This window comes from Lissotriton helveticus, chromosome 5_1 (assembly GCF_964261635.1).
Source record: "Lissotriton helveticus chromosome 5_1, aLisHel1.1, whole genome shotgun sequence".
Lineage (NCBI taxonomy): Eukaryota > Metazoa > Chordata > Amphibia > Caudata > Salamandridae > Lissotriton > Lissotriton helveticus.
Window position 1 is genome coordinate 650851755 of NC_136065.1, and position 25821 is coordinate 650877575.

At 46.5% G+C, this 25821-nt stretch overlaps 1 protein-coding gene across 2 annotated transcripts in view; it reads left to right on the forward strand.

Annotated features, from left to right (window-relative positions):
- NFKB2 (nuclear factor kappa B subunit 2) overlaps positions 1 to 25821 on the forward strand; it is a 192656-nt gene that overhangs the window by 62963 nt on the left and 103872 nt on the right. For both annotated transcript variants that reach the window (XM_078643046.1, XM_078643047.1), the window contains 3 exons: positions 14844 to 14916; positions 15011 to 15051; positions 24658 to 24756. In XM_078643046.1, coding sequence (XP_078499172.1) covers positions 14844 to 14916; positions 15011 to 15051; positions 24658 to 24756 — 213 coding nt within the window. The remainder of the gene's footprint in view (positions 1 to 14843; positions 14917 to 15010; positions 15052 to 24657; positions 24757 to 25821) is intronic.

The following is a 25821-nucleotide window of genomic DNA, read 5'->3' on the forward strand; positions in this document are numbered from 1 at the left end:
CCCAGGTGGTTGTTAACGGTAAGGTCTCCGGTGTCTTCACACTTGGGCGTGGCACCCGGCAGGGTTGCCAACAGTCCCCGTTGCTTTTTGCCCTTGCTTTGGAGCCGCTGGCGGAGTGGCTCCGCTGGGAGCCCTCAATGAAAGGCATTAGGTGGACTCCCGACTTCGAGGACCGAATCTCGCTATATGCTGATGACATCCTCTTATATCTTACATCCCCCTGGAAATCCCTTAATGTGCTTTTTGATGTTCTGACCTCCTTCGGTAAAAACTCGGGTCTCATTATCAACTGGACTAAATCCTGCGTCTACGTTCTGTCTGGTGAGCTTCCTCCACTGCCTCGCAGATTCCCGATTCAAATTGCTGACACTGGCTTTAAATACTTGGGGATTTATGTTTCCTTGGATCCCGCAGTTCGCTATGAACGCAATTTGCTACCCCCTCTTCATTGGCTCAAGCTTGACGCTACACGATGGTGGCAGTTGCCTTTGTCGCCACTGGGTCGCGCAGCTCTTTTCAAAATGATGTCGCTGCCCAGATTTTTGTATGCACTCCCAAAAAATTTTGACCCCATTCCCTCCGGTTATTTTCGTGAAGTGGAGCACCTGCAGAGGTGGCTGCTCTGGGACGGGCGTGCGCGAATTGCTCTGTCTAAGCTCACGCTTCCGTGGTACGATGGAGGCATTGCCCTCCCAGAAATCAAGCGCTATTACTGGGCTTCTCAATTAAGTGCTGTTAACCACGCAACTTACGCTCCTTGTCCTACCCCGGCCTTCGCCATGGACAAGCACCTCTTGCCCGGTGGGAATTTTAATAGAGCGCTATATTCCAAGGGGCTTCATAGGACGTTGACCGGGCCCACGAAAATCGCTGTAAGAGTGTGGCACGATGCGAATGCGGCCTTGGGATGGTGTGACAGGTTGACGCGCGCGACTCCATTGTATGCTTCCGAAGGTTTGGGCAATTTGTGGCGGACGAAAGGCTTTGATAAATAGGACATGATTGGTCTGAGTAAGGTAGGTGACCTCTGGACTAAAAGAAATGTAAAGACCTTCGAGGTGCTCAAGACAGAATATGAGCTTGGAGACAGGGAATTCTTTAGATACGCTCAGGTACGTCATGCTCTGCTGTCAGTCTTTGCCGTGGGAACTGCTATTCCCGAATCCTCGCCTCTCGAAGACCGTATCCTGGACGGCTACGTCCCTGATAGTACAATTTCACTGATTTATAAAAAACTGATCAACACCAGAATTGACTTCCTTGCGCACCTCAGGGCTTTATGGATTGCCGACGGACTGGAACTGGACGACGAGGACTGGCAGTCTGCTTTGTCCTCGCCTAAAGAGGTTGCCATTCCTGCCCGCCTTAGGTTTATCCAACTTAAGATCCTTCATCGTGTGTATGTCTCTGGTCCGAGCCTGGTTCGAATGGGCTATTCTTTGGATGGGCTGTGTAAGCGTGGCTGCGGCGTGATTGGCACCTTCCTTCACATTTTGTGGGAATGTCCCGAAGTGGCTGGTTTCTGGTCCCAAGTGCATGCGATTATGGAAAATGTCACGGGGTTCCACTTCTACCCGAGGCCCGGCGCTGTCTCTTGAATGTGTGGGAACCTAATGATTATAATGCTTCTCAGATCTGCTGGGCGACCCTCGGTAACATGATTGCTAAGAGGGATATTGCACAGCTATGGGGCTCCCATAGACCTCCCACTGTACTGGCGTGGAAGGAGAATATGGACGGGTGCATGTTTAGGGAAAAGACAGTATATTTGTCTCGGGGCAGACCCAGAAAGTGGAGCAGGATTTGGTCGCAGTGGAATGCTTATCGTGGAAATATATGTACTCCCCCACATGATTCTACCTCTGATGTCCCCTTGTCCCCCTAATTGGCATTCCCAATGTTTTGTATTGACTGTATATATTGCATTGTTTCCTTGCTGCCCCCCCCCCCCCCTTCGCAATTGCCTTTAACTATACTGTATGTTTTGTATTGTTCAGAGCTGCTCCCACGTGGACTCAGGATCACCATCATTGTACTTCTGCCTTGTGCCTTATGTCTTGTTGTTTGTTGTTGATTTCAATTAAAAAATACCCTGCAAACACCGCCTTGCTTCGCAAGAACGATATTTAGCCCTAAATGGTTTTTCATTACCATTGCTCTCATAGTGATTAATCAAGAATTCATTTAAGTTAGAGCTCCATTCCTGCTCGAGTGTAGTCTTGCTTCTAATTTTCACATCATTCAAAGCCACACTTATATGAGGAATAATAGCATCTAATACTATCTGCCCAAATCCATGTTTCACTCTCATCAAACTAACTGCGTTTTACTTTCCAGTCATATAATAGACTCTGAGAAACACCAAAGCAAGATAACATGATATAACACAATTACGTGGCGAATTGAAATACATTCTTATCACACACATAAGTTCCTCACAGAATCGGATCTTCACCAATCAGAAAATCGCCGTTTATAACATAACTTAATTCACGCTCACTTTCTCCCACATATCCAATTTTCAAAGATTTACTATGTACCATGCATATCTCATCCTTTCTGTGATGTTTCATTCACCGCCTAGGATGTAGATTCGACAATCTAAATTCTTCTTATTCTTTCATTTGTTCTCTCATCTTTCTTTTATCTCTTACACTCTTTATCATCCTCTCATTGTGTTCTTTAACAAATTCTTGCTTTTATTTACTTAAACCACACACATACCACCGAATAGTATTTTTCATTCCATGCTACATTTGAGCAATTGTTTTAAAAAATGTACCATATTAAAGACCCTTTTTAACACTTTAATCCTCAGTGATAGGCAGATCCTCCAACAAAGACGTTGAAATGTGATAAGGAGACAAAAAACAATTTTTGTTAAATATACTAACAAATGAAGTACAGAAAAGGCCATAAAAATAGGAAGCTATAAATAAGTTGTACCTTCACCTGCAGAAGAAGGAAGAAAAGTACATACATAGCAGTTTTTAAAATTCATTAATTCTATATATTCCCTCAAAATCTTAGCAGAAATACTGTCTTGAAAATCATTAACTAAACTTTGCCTGCGTGTCAGTGTGTTATGTCTTACTTCATCATGTAATCCAACCTTTCCGTAGACACAATTATAGACCAACTAGGATTATTAGTATCATTGTTAAGGCAATCAAACTAATAGTTTTACAGCATTTGCTCTTTTAAGACTGAAAAAAATATTTAGCATAGGGCATTAGAAAGAAAATAAACAAAAAGTTTCTTTAACCACTCAACTGCGGCGGCAATTCCGCCGCGGTGTGGCGGTTAAACGGGGTGGGCGGGGCCGTGGCGGTCAACGGACGTTCACAGCACTACGGAGGTAGCGCTCGTGACTGCCGTTGGCCGACAAACGCAGTGAAGGGGTTAAAAAATATACTTTTCTTCTTATTTCTTTAAAAACAAAATTCAAAACAAAACCTTTTTCTTTTTCAAGACTTCATTTCAGTTCATGCTCTCAAAAGATTCTTTTCAGCTTTTAGATTTGGCTGAGAATGAATTTAGTTTTATGTTTAACAGGCTTTTAGATCTTTCAAGGTGGTTCTTCATCATCTGCTGTTTCACTTTCAGGTTTACTTTCAAAAATGTTTTGGCACTGATGTATTTGACTGTAGACCTCTGGTTCTGACTCTTATTTCTCCTCTGACACTTGCTACGTATACCCATTCAGGTGACACATAATTTCTATTTGAAGTTCTCTTTCTGACTGGTCTTTTTGCTACTGGTGACTCGTGACTCCCCTCCACTGTTGTTTGAATATAATTCAATTACTTCATATTCTTCATTGATTGACACCAGTCTCTCTTGCGGCCAGTGCTTTCTTTGCAAGTTCTTTTCAGTGAGCTATTTTCTTAAACAATGTTTTCTCTAGTAACTACTCCAGAATCCTCTCCACTTGCTGATGAACTTGAGTTCTGATCAGCTTCAACAGCATGATTTACTGTGAACTGCTTTCTTTGTCTGGGGGTTCTTTGAATTCGAATTTTCATCTGAAGCCTTTCATACTTTGTATCAGAGGCTGCTTCTTCATCCTGTCACCTATGACTTTGACATTGCAACAGGTCTTCAATCTGATCCTCAACTTGGAACTGGACAACACTACTGGTACCTTCACCTGGGTCTTGACCTTCACTTCCATTGACCAGGACTTCTATGACTTAGTTGTCTACACCAGTCTCACCTTCAAAATATTCACCCACCCCTCACAGTCTTTGTTACTAGGATGGCTTTGGAAGGGCCTTTCCACTGCTTTTCTACACGTCTTCTGATAACTAACCAGTCGCCAGAACTCAGATTATGGACCTGTACTTCTTCTGTTGCTATATTTACCTGTTGAAAAACAGTAATCTAGAATGCTGTCCGAATAATTGAAACAAGTGCACCTGAAGGAGTATAAGCCAGTCTTGTTGATCTCCCCATGATCACTTCGTGGGGTGCAAGACAAGTCTTTTTTTGTCAGGAGTATATCTAATGCTCATCAGAATTTGAGGAAGAGCATCTGGCCATTTCAAACTAGTGGAAGCACACACTTTGGGCAGTTTCTTCTTGAGGATCCCTTTCATCCTCTCAACCACTCCGGAAGATAGTGGACGATAGCTACAATGGAACCTTTGGTCAGTTTTGAGAGCTGTACAAATTAATTGTAAAATGTCATTCTTAAAATGAGAGACATTCTCTGTCTCAATAGAAGTTGGAAGTTCAAATCTCAGCATCGACTCCCTCAACAAAAGTTTGGCAACTGTAAGGCTGTCTGATCTCCAGGTGGGATAAACCTCAAACCATTTAGAAAACAAACAATCACAAGAATATATTTCCAGCCATTGAAAACTGGCATTGCATTAAAGTCTACTTGGAGTCTAATAAATGGGCCCTCTGATTTGCCAGTGTGGATCGTTACAGTATTCGTTCCTTTCCCCTGATTATTCTTTTATATCTTTTGACGGTTCAAACAATGCAAACATTAACCTTGAGCAACATTTCTAAAGTTTGTATTCTCCCAATATGTCCTAAAAGTCCCAAGCATTGCATCCTTCCCTTAGTGAGGTAGTCCATGAAAATAACGTGCCGTGGGATACAGTGTGTCTGGTATTATGTATTTATGTTCAGAGATAACACATAAATCCTGATGATTCTTCTTGAAACCTAATTGTTTGCATTTTCTTTTCTCCTCTTCTGTAACTTTCTCCTGAAGTTCTGTCAATTCACTTAGCGAAGCTTGAATTGAACTTAACGAGAAACAATTTACAATTTCTGTTGTTTGCATGGAATTGATTCTTGATTCATCTTGTTCAGTTTCTTGAATGACCATTTCATTCTCAAGTGCACAATATCTGGCCACTTGATCAGTGTATCTATTTCCAAGAGTGAACATATCTTTTCCAGTCTTATGTGCAGCTCACTTGACTACAGCAGTCTCCTTTGGTTTCTTTAATACATTCAGTAGATAATGTTTATAGAGACTATTCCTGATGGGAGCTCCAGAAGATGTCATAAAACCTCTATGTGACCACAGCTTGCCAAAACCATGGCCCACTTCAAAATGATACTGGCTGTTCATATTAATTGCCGCATTCACATTTTCTGACACGCTCTTTTCAATGCAGCCATTCCTGCCCCTTGGGCTGAAGTTATATTTGGCAGATGTGATGTTTCAAGGATCTCAGAAACTGAACATGCTGTATAGGCAGAATTCAGGGCTCCACAATGGTCTCTAAAAGACAACCCATCAACAAAAATAGTCCGATCAGCCATTACAAGAGGAATCTCTTTAATATCTGATCTTGGTTTAGTACATAATTCTGTAACATTGACACAGTCATGGTCAGGTTTATCATTATCATTCTCCCTGTCCTCACTGCTTTTTTAAATTTATGTTTTTTACATATTTTATTGCATTTTATTGGGCACTATAAATCACATACATTTCAACTATAACAATACTGTGAGGTTCGAGTATTCAAAGTATTAGATGGTAAGTACATTATGTTTTGTCTCGTGCACATGTTGAGCATACCTCAGGCAATACAGTATTCCTCTGCAGATTATCTGTCGGAACAAACATAAGATAAATTGAATGAAGAACTCCACTGTAACCCTCAACCTCCCACTCATAACTCCAAACTGTCATCTTTGATCTATGTCTCTACAAACTGTATTTTATTTGAGTGGGAATGACACCATCCCATCATAGGTATGTCTAAAGAAAGAAGTGCTATAGTGTGCAAGTATGTCGTTGGAGGACAGAAGTCCATAGTATTTACATATTGTTGTTGTCCAAGGGGCATGGGGTTGAGTATTGCAGGGTGTATCCCCACCTATGATCTGGGCAAGGCTGGATTGTCATTTCAGAAGGGGGGAGGGGGTGCTGCATCATGTAAGCAGTGGCTGTTACTCATTTACATTTTCTGAGGAAAGGTTTCCAGTAAATCGTACCAGATCATGGCTATAGGTCCTTTACACATACCTCAGTATTCTTCTCTGCATGAAAGCATAGCTGTCAACTGTGTCCCAGCTTATGACCTCCTCACAGCAGCTCGAGATGAGGGGCTTTCTTGGGACTTCCGGCGCCTGGGTATTTGACACTTTGCCAGAAATAGAGCCAAATCCACAAACCTTGCTATAACTTTGAAACGCTTGAGTCTGGAATATCGGCCCAGTCGGCATAGTTTGACACTATCTCAGTGGGGAGTGTCTGTCAGCGCAGAAAGTGCAGTGCGTATATCTATCCAATAGGAGGTTATGGCGGGCAAGCCCATAACATACATAATAGGTCTTTTGTGTCTGTTCGACATCTAGGTGTGATGGGGAGGCAGCGGGAAAGTTTGTGTGAATGTCAGCGGTGTTAGATATGCTCTGTGTAAAAGTGAGAATTGTATGAACTTAAATAGTGAATTATGAGAGATCTTGCTCGGATATTCCAGGACAAAGCTCCATTCTTTATCGTGCATGGTTCGAGCTAGATCGTCCTCCTATTTAGTATGCCGGGATTCCAAAGATGTATTTAAATGAGTACGCAGCCCACAAGATAACCATTTCCTGTGCTAACTTCTTTTGTTTGAAATAGAAAGCAATGTTGCTAGATTTACTTAATTGCATATTTTAATTGAGATGTTTTCAGCTGCCAGTATGATGTGTTCATTTCTGGTCAGAGGACTGTTTGTCCTATGCTGGGTCCATGTATGTATCAACAAAATCTCAACAGAATGTTGGAAGAAATGCACTTACGATATGGCCCATTACGATACCTTCACTTTGTTCAATTGCAATGCAAACAGCCGCAACCAATTTCAAACAACCAGCAAGACTTACAGCTACTGGATCCAAAATAGCTGAAAGATAGGCCACATGATCCATCCAAGCTTCTGTGTAAGTATTAATAGGGGACACCCACCTTTTTTGTGGCAATAAAGATAGAAATTCAAATTATACTCTGGCATTCTGAGTGCCAGTGCATTAAGCATTAAACAAATGTCCTCTTAATACCTTGAAGGTCTATGAACATTCTTCCTCAAATGGTACCTGATCTATTATGACACTATGAGTCAACCTTATTAAAGGCTTTAGAATCAAGGGATATTTTGGAATCTATTGACGGCAGTAGCCAATAATTCCCATAAACATCCTCACATCCCTCTGGGTGGTAGGAGGATTCATTCTCAGAATTACAGAAGCACATTCTTTTGAGACTTTCCTTGTTCCTTTTTCAATGTGATGACCAGGATCAATCACTTCCTTTTTAAAAAAAACTGCATGTTTGTTTTAGAAACCTTATGACCGTGTCAGCTGAATGATTCAGTAAAGCAATTGTATCAAGTTTACAGTCTTCTTTTGTCTTCAATTCGACCATTTCTAGATCTTCAATTGGCTAAAATTGAAGGACTTTTAGTATATTAAACTTTATTTTGAAATTGAAATGCAAACATTTATTGGCTTTCTCCATGGAGAGGAATAGAGAATAACGCTTGGCATAAGTGAATGATTATATACTATTCTGCATCTGTTGCAATTTGGAACAGGATTGCTGCTGGATTCGGTACACCGGACAACACTGCATCACTATTGTATTTATTTTCTTAAATCCTGCACTTTTCTCCTAAAAGTCTGAGTGCTTGGACAGTCCCAAAACACATGCCTGACGTCTACTTGTAAAGTAGAGCACTGTGGGCAAGCGGAAGAGGCCAATGCGTAGATTTATAAGCCGCTCTGGGGTTAGGAAGTCACAGTGGAGTATATTTTGTTAAATGTTTTGGAATTCAGCGTTTTTGGAGGTTTTGTATGGCAGAGAAAGAGCACTGTCTCATTCCTACTGTGTGAAATGGCATCCCCGGTCTTCCTTCGGTTGAGCTCGGTAATTAGGCTAAGGGGGGGCTATGTTAGTTCAGGAATGGCCCTCACTAGCTAAGTGATCTGTCTCTTGCCTGAGCCTATCATATACATTGCCTGAGCCAAGGGGGTGGGGTTGTTGCTAAGTCGGTAATGCCCCAAATGTGTTCCAGTTTCTCAGTGAGATGTCAAAATTGGCTTGCTTGAAGGTCATAATATTCCATTAGTAAATTAAAGGGTAGCAGGACTCCATCATCGAATAGGTTGTCTGTGCAGGTGAACCAACCATTTTCCCATGTCCGCCCAGCCTCCTCTTTTGTGGGTAGATGGAAACTGTGTATCCTCCCCATGTAAATGTGTGGCACCTAGGGTGCATATTAGCAGTAACTGTTAGGGCACTATTGCAGCTCTTGTGAGTGAGGTGCACCACCTTGGAGAAAAATAACCTCTGGACGAGGTGGCAAGCAGCCCTCCTGTCAGCTTGGACCACTTCAATGCAGACCACTGGAGTTGCTCCACCAGGTAATAGTGTTCATAGTCTGAGTCCCGGAGGCCTCCCTGTTCCGAAGGGAGCTCCAAGGGAAGATACAGCCTGCATCAGGTTCCTGTCCATCATGTGCTTATTAGAATGATATAGGTTGATGCCAAGGGAGCAAAAAGTGGACGCGCTCCATGCTACTGGGTGCTTATCTACTGTTAAGCTCTGCATGGGGTATGCGGGCTCGGGGAACAGGCACGTTTTTGCCTAGTTAATTCCCAGCCCAGACACCTGTTTAAAAGTGTGCAGAATGTGTGCCTACTGTACCAACCCCCCTGTGAATAACACTGAAGTAGATCAGTACATCGTCTGCATAGAGGGACACTGTGTGTTTTTTTTGCCGGTCAATATATCCCATTCTCTTCCCTCTGGTGCAAGTGAACAGCTAGATGTTCAATTGCCAGCACAAAAAAGCAGGGACAAGCGCAAGCACACATGTGGCATGCCTCTTTTTTAATGGGGTGAGGGTCGGAGATAAGTTTGCCTATTCTGCCTCCGACTGTTGGTTCTGAGTACCCCAGTTTAATCAGTTGCATCATCTTGCCACCCATCCCTAACTTGTGCAGCACAGCAAACATGTAGTCCCAATAGATCATGTCATCAACTTTCTCCAAGTCTAGAACTAGACAGGAAGAATATGGCCACTTTGGAGGCACCTCCTACAGTAGCCTGTGTAGGTGGCGTATGTTTAGGGACCTGGAACTACCAGGTATAAAACCGTTGTGGTCTGGGATGACCAATTAGGGCATGGCACTCATGAAATCCATTGCCAGGACTTTACTCAGAATCTTGTAGTCGTTGGCAAGAATTGCGAGTGGCATATAGGATGTGACTTCCAAGGGGTCACATACTGGTTTAGGGATGGAGACTGGAAGAGTTTTCTGCATGACTGGGGTAGCAGTCCCTCAGTGGGTGACACATTGTACAGCTCAGCCAGTTTGTGTCATTAAGTCCAAATATTTCTTATAAAATGTTGGTAAGCCATCCACACTGAGATTTTGACCCGTGGCAGAATCCTGTACGGCTCTACTAATCTCTTCCTCCATGATTGGGCTTTCTGTGGTCTCCATCTGTGTAGCTGTTAGGGCTGGCATAATTACCTAATGCAGGAATTCTGTGAAGTCTGATATGGAAGCGGCCATGGATCTATACAGTGGTTGGTAGTGGGTGCAGAAGGCTACATGTTTCTCTGCCTGGGAGTGTGCCATGTTGTTTGGGGATAGCTGAATGGCGGTAATGGGGCCGTAGGCGGTGTCTTGCTTGATCAACCAAGCTAGTAGCCAACTGAATTTGTCCCCTTCTGTGTGTTTTCTCTAGACGCGCTTTGTAATCCAAGCAATTCAGGTATTCAAATAATGGTACATGTCTTTCCTTGACAACAAGGAGCCTTCGCTTAACTGAGTCCTTTATCAGTGTAGGTCATTCCAACCCACCAAGAGAGTACTCTAGTGTTACTGACTCTGGTTCTAATGTATGGCAAGTTCCAACGTACGAACGTATACATTGCCCTCAATACTGTCTTGAAGGCATCGAGTCGATAAGGGGGACGACGCAGTGCCACTGTTTCCATCAAAATGTGGGGCTATGGTTTCTCGGATGATCTTGCAGAAGGACTGGTCTTTCAGAGTAGAGGGCTGGAGCCGCCATGTTCAGATCAGGGACGCGTGCTTTCCAAAGGTGAGATGGAGCGATAAGGAGGTATGGTCTGAGACCGCTTTTCCAAGGTATTCTGCATTGTGCGTAACTAGTTGATGGGCTGCGAGCACAGGAAACGATCCACCCAGACATTGAGCTCATGTGAAGGAGAGCAAAAAGAGACCCCCCCCCCTTTGATTTGGTTGAAGGGCCCTCCAGGTGTCAGTCAGGTGTGTAAAGTCAGTCAGGTGTGTAAAGTAGGGGTAATCCTAGTGGTGGGTGTGTAACGAAATTGGCAATGTCTAGATGGGCGTCTAGCACTCATTTGAAATTTCCCCCTTTGATCCAGGGGAGGCAGGCCCATCAGGCAAGCTGTAGCGATAGGTCCACCAGGAACTGCGGTTGCCCTGAGTTGGGGGAATGCACGCTTCTTAATAGGATTGCAGTACTGTTGAGTGTGCCTTCAACCAAGACGTATCACCCCTCAATATCTGCCACTTGTAATGCATTTAAAGAGGATCGTGGTCCTAATCCATAGAAGCATTCCCCTGGCATGGCCTGAGTAACCAGTGCAATAGGACTGGCCTCTCCAGCGCTTTTGAAGGTTGTGCCCTTCGTTCCTAGCAAGGCGAGTCTCATGCAAAAAGCATAATTTGTGCCTCTGCATTAAGGAAGGTGTGGACGCCATACCGTTCCTTGGCAGAGCTCATTCCGCAGCCGTTCTATGTCATCAATGCTAACCCGAGCATGCCACATGGTTGGTTAGGGGTGCAGGGTGAAGGCCTACCAAGCACAATAGTGAGATATATATCGATCCCTCAGACTTTCCTCGTAATGAGTCCTGGATGGGTCAAGTAGTCGTGAGTTAGGACCAGCCTTGGCAATGTAATCTTCCTCTCCTCCCAGGGCCAGAACGGCTTCTGGCTGCATAAATATTAAACTGGTAGCAGCATTGAAATCACACTTGTAATAAAACTGTGGTGTATTTGTGAAGGGATGGCGGTGTTGAAACTAATGGGCTTTAGGGGAGCCCTGTGGGACTCATCAGGAGAATACATGGAAGACGTGTTGGGACTTACAAGTCTCTGGCTAGGCAGGGTCAGTGAAGATCTGATGGAATCTCCATTAGGTGCTAACTATTCCCCATGGGGCGGGGCAAGCAATTGGGGCAGCAAACATTGTGAAATATAGTCAATACAGCACTAGAGGATTCAGCGGGAGTGAGCCTGGTGATGGGATCGTACAATGTGGAAACCATGTATGTAAATGTAAATGTAAATGTATGAAACTTATATAGCGCAGGACTTACCCTGGGGCATCTCCGCGCTTGCTTAGGGAACCCGTCCTGGTATTCCCCTGTGAGAAACCCCGACAGGGTATCCACAAGGTGAAAGCCAGGCATCCCGCCGCGAGGGGCCGATGTGGAGATTAAGCAAGCTATTGCCCAGAGTCGCAGAGTGTGACCCCGTGAGTCGAGTAGGCACCGGAGCGAGAATTGTCGAGACCGTGGAATTTTTATGAGCCCGAGACCCGCCGAGGCGGGGAATCGAACCCTGGTCCACGGTCGATCTCAGATTCCGGGTCTGCCGCCTCTAACCACCGAGCCACACTTCTCCTGCGTGTGGGCAGAGGAGAGGATCATATTTGTGTACACACTGCCTGGCAACGTGCCTCCAAGCCACAGATCCTTTGATTGCTCAAGACAGTCTTGTGATGATGTTGTCTGCAGTTTGGGGCGTGATGCCTCAGCCAATTCTTCGAGTGTATGTTTCTCATTTGAACATGTAGCTTTTTCTTTGATCAAATATTTCATTTCTGTTTTCTTTCTTATCCTCATTGGGTTTTCTTTCTATTTGTTGTTTCTTTGATTATTGCGGGAAAAACTCACTCCTGCCATCATGTCCTCCCTCCAGCATATTTCCTGTCGATCCCACCTACTCTCAAGCCATTGTTTAGAGGAGCCCTTCGCTTGCTTTGGGGTTTTGTCTTTCTCTCGTCTGTGGCCATGCACTACCATAAGTTCAAAGCCTCAAACTGTGTAGATCTAGGTAACGGCTTCCTGCCATTCATGGTTTGTCTCAAGATATCTAGCTTTTTAATGTTATATGTACCCTGTAAGGGAAATTGCAAGTTTTTATTGGAAGCGGTATATTCATGCGATTCTGAAACCAGGTACCTGTATAAAACACAATGTCCATCATGATTTCGATATGCAGGCACTCCCTTGGCGGGTAATTTCTGACCCTCCGTAGAAGGTACAACAGAAACTTTAGACCTATTCAACACCGCACCCATTATTTTTGCTCATAATTAGTCTGAAAAAATAATTCAAAATAAACTAATGAACAACAACCTATCGCCAGTGTGGCTCTTTCAAAGTTCATCCTATCACAGAGCGGCTCTGTCTGCAACCAATCAGTGACAGCACAGCTGTGTGATGACGCCTCATCAATCCCAATGCTGCTCTCTGGCTAACCTACCAATCACAGTGCGACTTCTTAAACTTCAATGATAAGTTGTGAATGAAGAAACAAAAGGCCTTTCTCAGTGAACATACACCGAATATACAAAATAAACCTGTCTGCTCAACCTAAGTCGAAGAAAAGAAGCAAATTGTAATTAGACAAATTTTGCAAACAATATAAACGAGCAGCACCTTCACAGCATTGTTTAAATCACAATTCACATTAGACAGACTCCGTCCAGTAGCAATCTGCCCCGGCTCATGCACTTACTTATGTGCATCTAGGAGCAAAGAACACCAACCTAGATTAGACACCCAATCTACTGGAAAGGAGAACTCAATTCAAAAATCCCTATCTGGGTGCATACATCCCCTCATAAAACTGTACCTTACAAATAACCATAATAACTCGAGTTCTTGAATTTCAGCAGATCAGATAACCAAACCAGTCAATAATAAAATCAAAAGCTTTTCAAAAATCAAAATCGCAGATAGTAATAGTATATCAAAACAACAGTGATCTAACTGCCAATCAAGCCCTAAATTGGTGTTTTATAACCAAACTATTCCTGTATAGCATAACAATCCATCTCACATACAAATCCTCTGCAACACACCGTAAACACACTAGAATCACTCTTGGTCATCAAAATCATTCCAATCTGTTCAAATTTACACTCCAAATCACTCAGGAACAGCACTGCAAGTCATGTTTCTCAGGAAAATCCTTTATTTCTATGGACTGTGCAAAAGAGGGAACCCTTATAGCAAAAGGAGGTGCTCTTTAACGTGCAACCATCCTCTGCAACCAAATTCTTGTGGGAGCAAAAGGGTATACAAAAATTGAGCTCCCCCCAAAAAATGTACTTCCTTTGATTGAAGATGGTCATAACCTATATTTCATGATGCAATACGTCCCTGTGATCGGGCACCTCCCAAAATTCCAAAATCAAGCAAAAGACAGTTCAATAATAATTTGGGATTGAATGAACCCAATCAATAATTTAGCTGTAGAACAAAGAAAAGCTAAAGGGTTTTATTACAAATTCAAAAATAAGCGGTAGAGTCAATGCCATGAAGGCTCCTAAATGCAGAGTTATTCAGAATATGTCAAAATTAGAAAATATGCTAAGTCTCAGTAGGCAGCAAAACCTGAAAAGAATCAGACAGCATTCCTAGTAGAATACGAAAGTCTTATGGCTGACCCCCAAAATTGAGGGGCTCTATGCCCAATTTTTTAATAGAAAATTAGCACTTTTGCAGAATCATTGTGGTGTGAGTAAATGTATCATTGCTTCAGAAAATCAGAACACAAATAAAATTTCACTGGAGTATTTGTCATGGGTCTGTTTTTCAAAGAAGCAGTAGTAAGTGTCTAGATTTGCCATCCAACTTAAGCAGAGGAGTCTAGTGCAGCAACTGACTTCAGAACTGTGCGGGGTAGACATAGGCTTATCCTGACCATGAGGATGCACTAATGTTCAGATGACAGTCTGGTAGCACGTGGTGTTCACAGTAGGTTCTTTCTGTGAAGCAGAATCACACACGTATGTTTAGGCTAGATTAAGTCTTCTTTCTTCTTATTCTCAAACTCACAAATTGCTGTAGGAAACAGATTCTACCTTGAACTTGTACCACACCTCATTGTGCCAGGTTCTCTTTTTTTTTATTGCTCTCTTTTTGTCTCGGATTTCTTGCATGGTGCTGTTGTTTGTTGCATTAGTGCTCGATTTCTTGAGTATCTTGAGTTGTAGCCTGTGAGCGGGTGTTCATGCAGGTAGTTTTGTAGAATTCTAGTGTCGCTAGTAGTGGTGAAAATTTTAATCTCTTAAAATGTCTTTCTCTTAGTACTTGGATGTGTACACGGACCCCCGATTCCCATTCTCTGGGATGGACATCAAAGAACCCATCATGGAAACTAGTAAGTGGTTTGACAAATGCTTCTCCAATTCAATAATTGTAAAGCGTCTTCCAATACATTCCTTAAAGAAACGTTGTCTTCTTTTTTTCACCAGCTGAAGGACCCTATATCGTGATAATCGAGCAGCCAAAATCGGTGAGCATGCAGCCGCAGCCAACTGCGATTCTGATTGATGGGTTTATCCTGTCTTTCAGGCGCTTTCTAAGCTATTAATGTGTATTGTAACAAAGCGACGTCAGCTCCAAGAAACTCGGTTTTTGGCAGGAAGTGACATCACATGAAATGTACTTCATTACCAGGCTCACTGCCTCACCCCTTAGTGGCACTTCAGCTGAGGAAGTGTTACGGTTTATCACAGAGGCTGCATCTACATCACTCCGACCAGAGATCATCATCAAACAAGACTTTTTTTTTTATAAAGGTTTTATTGGTGATTGAGAGCATTAACACAGCTCCTTGCCTACAACAACGAAGTGGCCGGCAGCGCTCGAGCAGTTCTCAGACAGAAATCAATAGAAATAGCAAGCGGAGCACGTTAACACAGCAAGCCGCCTACAACCACATTGGGCCGGCCGTGTATAAATGATGTTCCACATGACAATAATCTGCTTATATATAAAATTACGTGTAAAAAAGGAAACATAATAAAATGGAAAAGAGAACATGTTTGAGGCACACAGAAAAAATTGCAAGGTACATTACTGATTTGCACAGTCATCGATCAGTCCTTTGCACAGCGCCACATATTCATGGACAAGAACATAGCGTACACAACGTAGGTGAAGCAGCATAGGAAAAAGGGGGGGAGGAAGGTCGAGGAGACCTATCAGGTCAGTATCAACTGCTGGTGCTTCTCAGGCTGTTAAGAACCACATTGGTCGAACAGTGTCGTTCAGCGAAAGTACTAAATAAATCTACCCGTACGCGGGCAACATACAGTTGTCTACACAGTGGCTGGTGATTGGGTATCGTCCGTGGAGTGCGATAGCAAATAAGACGCTAGAGGCGCCCATATGTCTCTGGGTCGAGAATTACAGGGCAATAGCTCAGCATAGAGGGCAGACTGTTCTTGACAAAAGATCATATCTGTGAGCCAATCCTTAAACTTGGGTGCCCTGCCCCTACCCCAACTGCAGGCAATGCGGCGTTTAGCCATCAACAATGCAAGCGCTGTGTATTTACGATATGCCACCGGTAAATTTTTAACATAGCTCCAAAAGTCAGTCAGTGGCATAGCGTCTACACGTACATTGGTCATGTGGGAAAGTGCCGTAAAAACATGTCCCCAGTATTCATGTATGGCTGGGCAGTCCCAGGACAAGTGTAGAAAATCAGCCTGGGGCGCATGGCATCTCTCGCAGTTGTCGGTCTCCCGTAGGTTATGTCTGTGCATACCAGCCGGAGTGCAATACAACCTGTGCAAGTATTTGTAATGTATGATTCGAAGGCGGCTGCTGGCAGATATGCCTTCAGTTTGCGAGCAACAATACTCCCATTGCTCTTCTGTTATTTCAACCCCCAGTTCAGCCTCCCATTTCGAGCGTGACGGGGAGGGTTCCACGTTATGTCTAGTATGAGTGACACTGTAGATTAATGAGACCGGCCGCCTAGGTGAGGGTTGCTGCAATAATACCTGCAGAGGCGGCAGCATGGGAGGCTCATCGGGAAAGTTGAGGTGAAGAGCTCTTATGCCCTGTTTGAGTCGTACGTATAACAAGCTATCCAGTGGAGTACGCTGATGGTCCTGAAATACACTATCAGCGTCACGAAATGTACCATCTGCGTACAGGTCCCTCCATGTTGCGATGGAAGTGCGAGTCTGTAGCTTGTGGAATATAGCCTCCTGTAAAAGGGGTATGTCTGGGTGATAAGTCAAGGGAAGTAGTGGCGAGTACAAGAAGGGGAGTTCAAAAAGTCTGGTACTTCTTTGCCATGCCGTGATTGTAGCATTGACTGTCGTCTGCGTGCGCTCACGAGCGGGTATGACCATATACACGGTGCTCTCTATCGGTATAGGGTGTGCTAACCAATGTTCTGCTGCTAATTGTGGCATGTACCTGGGTTGTCATATCCTAAAGTATAAATAGTGTGCCTGGGCACTAATGTAATAAAGTTCAAAGTCCGGAATGCCAAACCCATCCGATGCATATGGCTTAATGAGGATCATCCATTTTAACCTAGCACGCTTGCCTCCCCACACCAGTCGGCTCATCTCAGATTTGAGGGACGCAAATAAATGTCGCCCAGGAGAGTACGGGATATTCATAAACAAATAGAGTAGCTGGGGCAATATTACCATTTTAATCAAAGAGGCTCTCCCTGCCATGGAGAGTGGGAGCATTATCCAACGATCAACTTTATCTGTGATACGGGACAATGCTACACCGTAGTTGAGTCTCATGAGTTCTTCCCTGTTTCTGGTGACCTTTATTCCCAAGTACCGCAGTTCCTCCTCGCACCATTCCAGCGCGTAGTCTAGGGGGAAGCGCACTACCGCATCCGTAAGAGGAAAGAAACAAGACTTCTCCCAATTAATCTGAACGCCAGACAGACGACCGAAGTCTATGAATTCTCGCAAGAGGGTATTCAGATTTTGCTGTGGGTGTCGAACATATAGGGTAATGTCGTCGGCATACATTGATATTAATATTTGTCGCAGGTTGCATTGCAGGGCCATAGCATTGTAGCGTTGGCGCAGACGTGCCGCCAACGGCTCTGTTGCAAGGGCGAATCGCAGCGGGGTAATGGGCACCCCTGACGCGTGCCCCTGGTAATCAAAAATTGTGGGGATAGTCGCCCATTGATTAGTACCCTCGCTCCAGGTCGTTGATACAACAGGCGTATCCAGGATAAGAACAAACTGGGGAAGCCCATACGTGTCATTATGCCGAAAAGGTACCTCCATTCCAGAGAATCGAAGGCCTTTGTGGCGTCCAAAAAAACTGCAGCCAGGGGTAACTCAGGGGCAACATTGTGCATCATTGTAAAGAGGGTTCTCAGGTTATGGGAGGTGGATCTTCCAGGAACAAAACCCGACTGATCAGGTAATATCAGATGCTCTAATAGCAGGCTCACTCGGTTGGCGATGAGCTTAGCCAATATTTTAGCGTCAATGTTGAGAAGAGTGTGGCCGGTACGATCCACATAAATGGGCAGGTTTGTCTGGTTTTAACAATGAAATGATCAGGGCTTCCCTCATTGAGGGTGGGAGAGAGCCACATTCAAAGGATTCTTCATAAACTTCCCGAAGGATGGGGGCCATCAGATCGATATAGGTTTTATAAAATTCAACCGGTATGCCATCCATTCCTGTGGCTTTGCCCGACTGGAGGCCCATAATGGCATCTCGCATTTCATCCAGTTCAAAAGGTGCGCATAGGAATTTCCGGTCTGCCTCCCTGAGCCACCCTAGTGCCACGTCTCCCAGATAATCGTCCAGAACCAGGTCCAAATCGTGGGAGCCAGAGGTGGTGTATAGAGTCTCATAGTGGGTAGTAAAACTGTTCAGGATATTTGTAGTGTCGCAGTAGCGCGTGCCATCCGGCCCCTCCAGTTCCAACACGTAGCTGGAGTGTTGTGGTGCCCTAATTAAGTCTGCTAGAGTTTTACCTGGGCGCTCCCCCTCTCCATAACGACGAGCCTGCCAGTGTTTGCCCCTGAAGTGCTTCTCTCTCTGTGCCTCTTCCATATATTCGGTTAATTTAGACCTGAATTTCTCTTGTGTCTCATCATCCGGTGATCGTGCCAGTATAGCCTCCAATGCCCGCAATTCTTGTTCCAATCTAGATAGTGTTTTGATAATATCTTTGAGTACCCCTGAGCCCTTAGATATGCAGTACCCTCTAATTGTAACCTTAAAGGCCTCCCATATGGTCTCCACGCTTTGCACCGAACCCTTATTACGTGTAAAAAAATCTTGTATTTCCCCACGCAGTTCCTCTTGAAAAACTGTGTCTGAGAGCATGCGCGTGTTCACCCGCCATGCGCTCCACGGGGGGGGGAGCAAAGTCTGTGTACGAGAAAGCCAGCCATACAGGAGCATGATCGGAATAGGTTCTTGCTAAGTGTCGCGCTTGAGAGATTGCAGGGCCAAGCCCCCGAGAAATAAGCCAAAAATCCAGCCGTGCCCAGGTGGCTGCATACGCCATAAAATGCGTGCCCTCCGTATCCGAGGGGTGCAAATGCCTCCAAGCGTCAACTAAGTGGTTATCTGTTATGATGTCTTTAAGTATGACGCTTGCCCTCGTGCGGTGATGTGGGGCTGGGTGGGATCTGTCCAGAGTCGGCGCATATGTGACATTAAAGTCGCCTCCCCATATGATATGTGTGGACCCAATGCGTCTAACCTCCTCCCATAGGGATGAGAAAAAATCGGGAGCATCAACGTTCGGACCATAGCAGCACTCTAGTGTTACTGATTCCAGACCCAAGCACCCCCAAATCATACAATATCTGCCCTGATTGTCACTAGCTGAGCCCACTAAATGAAATGGCACCTTCTTGTTAATAAGGATAGCAGTGCCCCTGGCATAAGTGGAGTAGGAGGAGAATGCACTATGCGCAGCCCAGCGGGTCGCAAATGAGGGGGGTGTGAGAGGCGAGATGTGCGTTTCCTGCAGCAGTGCAATGTGGGTGTGTTGCCTGTCTAGGTATGCCAAGACTTGTCTTCGCTTTCTGTGGTCTCCGAGCCCCCGGACGTTCCATGTGAGAACGTTTAAGTGTGCACCTACAGTGTTAGCCATGGTCCCTCTAAAACAATGTATAATCCAATAGTGTGTGCGCTGTGCGGTATGGTTCAGTCGAGCTATGAAAGGTCATGCGTCTCTGTGCGTCAAAAGTGCTCATAGAGATCTCAACGTAAACCGTCAACATTCCTTCCAAAAGCCCAAGTCCCTCCCCCTCCCACTGAAGCAACCCCAACACGCCAGCATAAGATACCCACAACAACGACCGCAACACCATCACCCTGCTCGACAACCTCGACAACCTCGGACTCAAGCAACTGGTGACCACCCCCACCCACCTCGCCGGACACACACTCGACGCCGTCTTCTCATCCAGCAAAGACGTCACCTTCAGCCACGCAACAGGACTCCACTGGACGGACCACAGCTGCGTCCACTTCACCTTCAGAAGAACGACGATCCACCACCTCCAGCAACAGGTTGCTCGAAGAAGCTGGAACAAGATCACAGCCGACCAGCTCACCGCCTCCCTGAGCCAGCACCCTCCCGCCAACTCAGCGAACCCCAGCCAGGCCGCCGACAACCTCACGAAGTGGATCAGCAACTGCGCGGACGAACTCGCCCCTCTAAGGACCCCGCCCAGCAGATCCTGCAGCAGAAAAACACCATGGTTCACCGACGAACTCAAGTGCTCCAAGAAGAACTGTCGAGCCCTCGAGAAAGCCTGGAGAAGGGAACCAACGACGGACAACATGACCACCCTCAAGCTCGCCACCCGGAAACACCACCAACTGATCCGCGCCACCAAGAAAAATGCATACAAGGACCGGCTGGACAACAACGCACACAACTGCAAGGAACTCTTCAACATCGTGAAAGAGCTCTCCAACCCCAACGCCGGAAACAACGACATCACACCGTCGCAAGACCTCTGCAACTCCCTTGCGTCCTACTTCCACAACAAGATCACGGACATACACAACAGCTTCAACAACCAACCAACGCAAGCCACAACCGCAACGACGCCACCATCCACCACCCTCCGCACCTGGACCCCGATCAGCACCGAAGACACCATCCGCACCATGAACTCCATCCATTCCGGATCTCCGACTGACCCCTGCCCTCACCACGTCTTCAACAAGGCCGACGCTGTCCTCGCACCCCACCTGCGGGACATCATCAACACCTCCTTCGACTCCGCCACCTTCCCTGAGAGCTGGAAGCACGCCGAACTCAGCGCTCTCCTCAAGAAACCCACAGCAGACCCCACCGACCTCAAGAACTACCGTCCCATCTCGCTCCTCCCGTTCCCGGCCAAAGTCATCGAGAAGACCGTCAACAAACAGCTGGCCGCCTTCCTCGAGATGAATGGATCCCTCGACCCCTCACAGTCCGGCTTCCGAGCAAACCACAGCACCGAGACCGCCCTCATCGCCGCCACCGACGACCTTCGAACTCTGATGGACAACGGAGAAACAGCGGCCCTCATCCTCCTGGACCTCTCCGCGGCTTTCGACACTGTCTGCCACCGCACCCTAGTACAGCGCCTCAGCAACATCGGAATCCAGGAGAAGGCACTGGAATGGATCACCTCCTTCCTCGACGGAAGAACACAAAGAGTCCGCCTACCACCGTACAAGTCAGAGGCCACCAAAGTCATCTGCGGCGTACCCCAAGGATCCTCGCTGAGCCCAACCCTCTTCAACGTCTACATGAGCCCCCTCGCGGCCATCGCACGCCAACACAACCTGAACATCATCTCCTACGCCGACGACACCCAGCTGATCCTCTCCCTGACCAACGACCCCGCCACCGCCAGAGCCAACCTGCACGAAGGGATGAGAGACGTAGCCGAATGGATGACGACCAGCCGCCTGAAACTGAACTCAGACAAGACGGAGGTCCTCATCCTGGGCTCCACGCCCTCCGCCTGGGACGACTCCTGGTGGCCCCCCGCCCTGGGCACCGCACCCAAACCGACGGACCACGCACGCAACCTGGGCTTCATCCTGGACTCCTCCCTCGCCATGACCAGACAAGTCAACGCCGTTTCCTCGTCATGCTTCAACATCCTGCGCATGCTACGTAAGATCTTCCGGTGGATCCCCACCGAGACGAGGAAGACGGTCACCCAAGCCCTCGTCACCAGCCGACTGGACTACGGCAACGCCCTCTACGCCGGAACCACCGCCAAACTCCAGAAGAGACTCCAGCGGATCCAGAACGCCTCGGCGAGACTCATCCTCGACATCCCCCGACGCAGCCACATCTCCGGACACCTGAGAGATCTGCACTGGCTCCCGGTCAACAAGAGAATCACCTTCCGGCTCCTCACCCACGCGCACAAAGCCCTACACGACCAAGGCCCGAGCTACCTCAACAACCGGATCAACTTCTACACTCCCAAGCGCCTCCTCAGATCAACCAACCACGCCCTCGCCGCCGTCCCCCGCATCCGAAGAGCGACAACAGGAGGAAGATCCTTCTCCTACCTGGCCGCCAAGACCTGGAACTCACTTCCGACCGAGCTGCGCCTGACCCAAGACCACCTCTCCTTCAGGAAGAAGCTCAAGACCTGGCTGTTCGAGCAGTAGCGGCACCCCCCCCCTCCCAGCGCCTTGAGACCCTACGGGTGAGTAGTGCGCTCTACAAATGACCTGATTGATTGATTGATTGATTGACCCACCCAGCCCTCCCCATCCCATCATTCAAACCAAAACGTAGAGTAGTCCCTGCCATAGCTACTGGCAAGGTATTTGGGGGGAATTCCCTGTGGGGGCCTGTCTAGGCAGCAACACAACCACCCCTTGCCCTAGGAGCCCGTCCAGTCGACACTGCAGCTCCCACGGGCATATAGGGGGCCCGGCGATATGTCCACCAGCTACCCGGAGGGCCTCCCTCAATAAGTATACACATCTCAATTTGCGCAAATCTCAGTCTCAGTGCATCATTACTCACAGTAATTATAGTTCAATGGAAAAGGAAAAGCACAGTTCAAGGCACTTAACTGTTCTGTGGCGTTCACACCCTCCATCTGCGACCGTCGGTCTTCTTCCTCCTCGTCCGTTGGGTGAGCCGCTTTTCTGTGGTGCTTAAGAAACTAGTCTACCTGTTGCGGCTTTGTAAAAAAGTGCTGCCGCCCCTGATGAGTGACTCTCAGTCTTGCCGGATAAAGGAGAGCATAGTCGATCTGTGCTTTTCGCAGTTTCGCTTTAACATCTAAGAATTTCCGCCTTTGCTCTTGTACCATGGGCGTGAAGTCCGGGAACATAGTGAAGGAGTTGCCCTCACCGGACAGTGGGCGCTTGTTGCGTGCCGCCCGCAATGCCACATCGCGGTGTCTGTAGTTTAAGAGTCTAGCAATTATTGGCCGCGGTGCAGCTCCTGGTTTGGGGCGAGGACCCAACGATCTGTGCGCCCGTTCGACAATAAATTGTGGTGAGAAGGCCTCCGATCCCATGGCAGCCACCAATAATTTTTTGACGTATTCCTCCATGCGGCCTGTGTTAGTGGATTCCGGAATACCTAAAATACGTATGTTATTTCGTCTGCTTCTCGCTTCCAAATTCTCGTTCTTAGAAGCTATAACCCGAAGCAGATTATCCATACATGAGAGTTGCGAGGTGTGTCGAGTATTCACGTCTTCCGAATTCGAAATACACTGCTCTGCCTCCGTTAGCCGCTCCTCGTGGACATCCATTTTGTGCACTATAGCATCCATACGTGAGGATATTCTATCTACCTTGTCCGCTATCGTGGCAAACCCTTGCCGCACCTAACGCATAATATCCTGGAGTTCAGGGGGCTGTTCCGCACTGGCCCCAGTCAGGCCATCAGCGCTTTCCTGTGCCGGTAGGTCCTGTCCCGACCTGGTGGGTCTCTTGAGAGGATCAAAGGTGATCTTGGGTTGACGTGGGTCGTTCTTGCCCATGGTGGTGTAATGCGCAGCCCGCGAATTGCCCAGCAGTCAAAGAAGTAGTAGGGGGATGGCAGGGTGTCGTCCCCTTAGCGCTATAGTCAGTCTTGTGTTGCGTTATCGAGCCTCCTGTGCGGCGCAGGTTCAAGGCAGCGATCCCCGCCCGCCTCGCCGGGACCAGAAGAAGGGACTCGGCCCTGTCTACACCCAGAGGATACAATAGTCCACTCCAAGGGGGGTTATCCCATGCCCCCGACTCGGCTAGGCGGGCCTGCCTCCCGATGGCGACCACCGCAGGCCACGAGGAGGGCCAGCAGGCTGCTACGAGTAGGTTGTCGTCCAGTGCCCTCTGGCCGCAACAAGAAAGTCTCAATAGATTACCCTCTAGAGGGGTGGGCGAGCACGTGGGTTCTAAGACCTCGCTGCAGGTGTGTAGGCCTAGCAGCCAAGAGGGAGGGGGTGAGGGCTGCCCTCTTATTACTGCTGGCCGTAGGGTGGTCTCGTCACAACTCCGTCCGTTGCAAGTCCACGGGTTCTTAGCGAATTTTCTGTAGCTGCTGTGGACCGCTGGGTCGCCGCGCGGCAGAGTCGGTGCAGAGGCCCGTTCTATCTGTGGCCTGTTGCTCCGTGCGGCGACGCGGCCTCGCGTGATCACGATCGCCGACGTCAGTACAGGGCAGTCTCCGCAGTCAGCTCCCGCCCAGTGTTGTCGATCGGATATCAGGAGTTGCACTGCTCCGATAGAGGTGAGGTTTGCGCAGCAAGTTCCAGGGGTCACTCCAAACAAGCGACGCTAACAGGGGCCTCGTGGGGTGCTGATTATCAGGAGAAAAGCAGGATTTTAATCGCCGGGCGGCGAGAGCCTCACACGATGGCGGCCATTCGCTAGTGCGCCACCTAGCGCCCATCATCAAACAAGACTTGCATAGGACCTTCATGGTCAATGCAATTGCCATATTTTTTACAGTAAATTATTTTAGTTAATCTAATACTTATGTGTTTGATCTCTCAAAAAGAGCAATCCCTCATTCTCAACAGCTTTTCATTTAAATGCATGTTCTTCCTTATTGCCCAGTCTATGGTATTGTTAATTGGCACTTAAACATGGCTCACATCATTTCCCCTTAACTTCAACAGCGGGGGTTCCGTTTTCGGTATGGTTGTGAAGGACCTTCCCATGGCGGGCTGCCCGGCGCATCCAGTGAGAAAGGAAGAAAGACATATCCTACAGTCAAGGTATGTGGTTGAGATTGTGTATCAGCATGTACCTAGGAGGGAAACAGGATATTGCTCTTGATTTGGTAAGTTGGATGATACATGCTATGTTTTTCCTAGGAAACAGAGCTACTAGCACAGTCTTAATTATGACTGTAGCACTACTGCTTGTTCGGCCCAGAATTTACCATTTTTGATTTGGGGAAATAATTCCTTAGGTGTCAGTTATACCACAGGGAACCCCTTAGCTAATACGGTAACTGTTTTTCTTATTGTGGATGTAGTGGCAGGGTGTTGCAGGTGACTACAAGTTAACATTTCACTTGTCTGTACAAGTTTGTGTCGCTTAAAATAATAGTATAATTGATGGTTTGCGCTACTTGATGTGCTTGTAGTTGACTCAGGCTAAAATGGTATGTGACTTACAAATTCTCTTGCTCAGTCTTGGCACTTTCTGTTCATTTTCACTACTTTGTGTGGGGCGGTCATTAGTTCCAAGAAGAAGTTCCTGGTGGTCATTAGTTCCAAGAAGTTCCCTTCTGAGTATTCTTGACATTGGGTGTTACAGTTTCTAAACTGCTATTGGTATTACATAACTTGTGCATAACACATCTGAAGAGTAGGTGTATCTCAAAGAGGGGGCCTCATTAAACAGTAATCTCCAAGACAATGTACTTGAAGAGATTGAGAGAGAGACAGATTTATTGTTTGACTAGTAATTCCATTAATTGAAATATCTCTTTTTCCATTGAACTGGAATTGTGTCCATGCTAAAGGCTTTATTGTAATATTCACATATGTGGTCCGCTTCATCTTCGCTGAGACCCTTCTGCTTGAGCCTGTATCTAGTTTCATTTTTACCTGATCATTGATGGTACAAACTAAGGATCTTGTTTTAAGTGTGGATGGCCAGTCTCCCAGAGTCTGAAGTGTCAGTGAAAGCACTTCCATGAAACTATGGACTGCCGGTCATTGCACCATGCCATGGAGGGAGGTGTTTTTATAATTTGTAAAAGTGAAAACCCCTGAGCAGGGTTTTTTTTTTTAAGTTAAAAATCAACAATACTGAAGTGCTGAGAGTTTTCT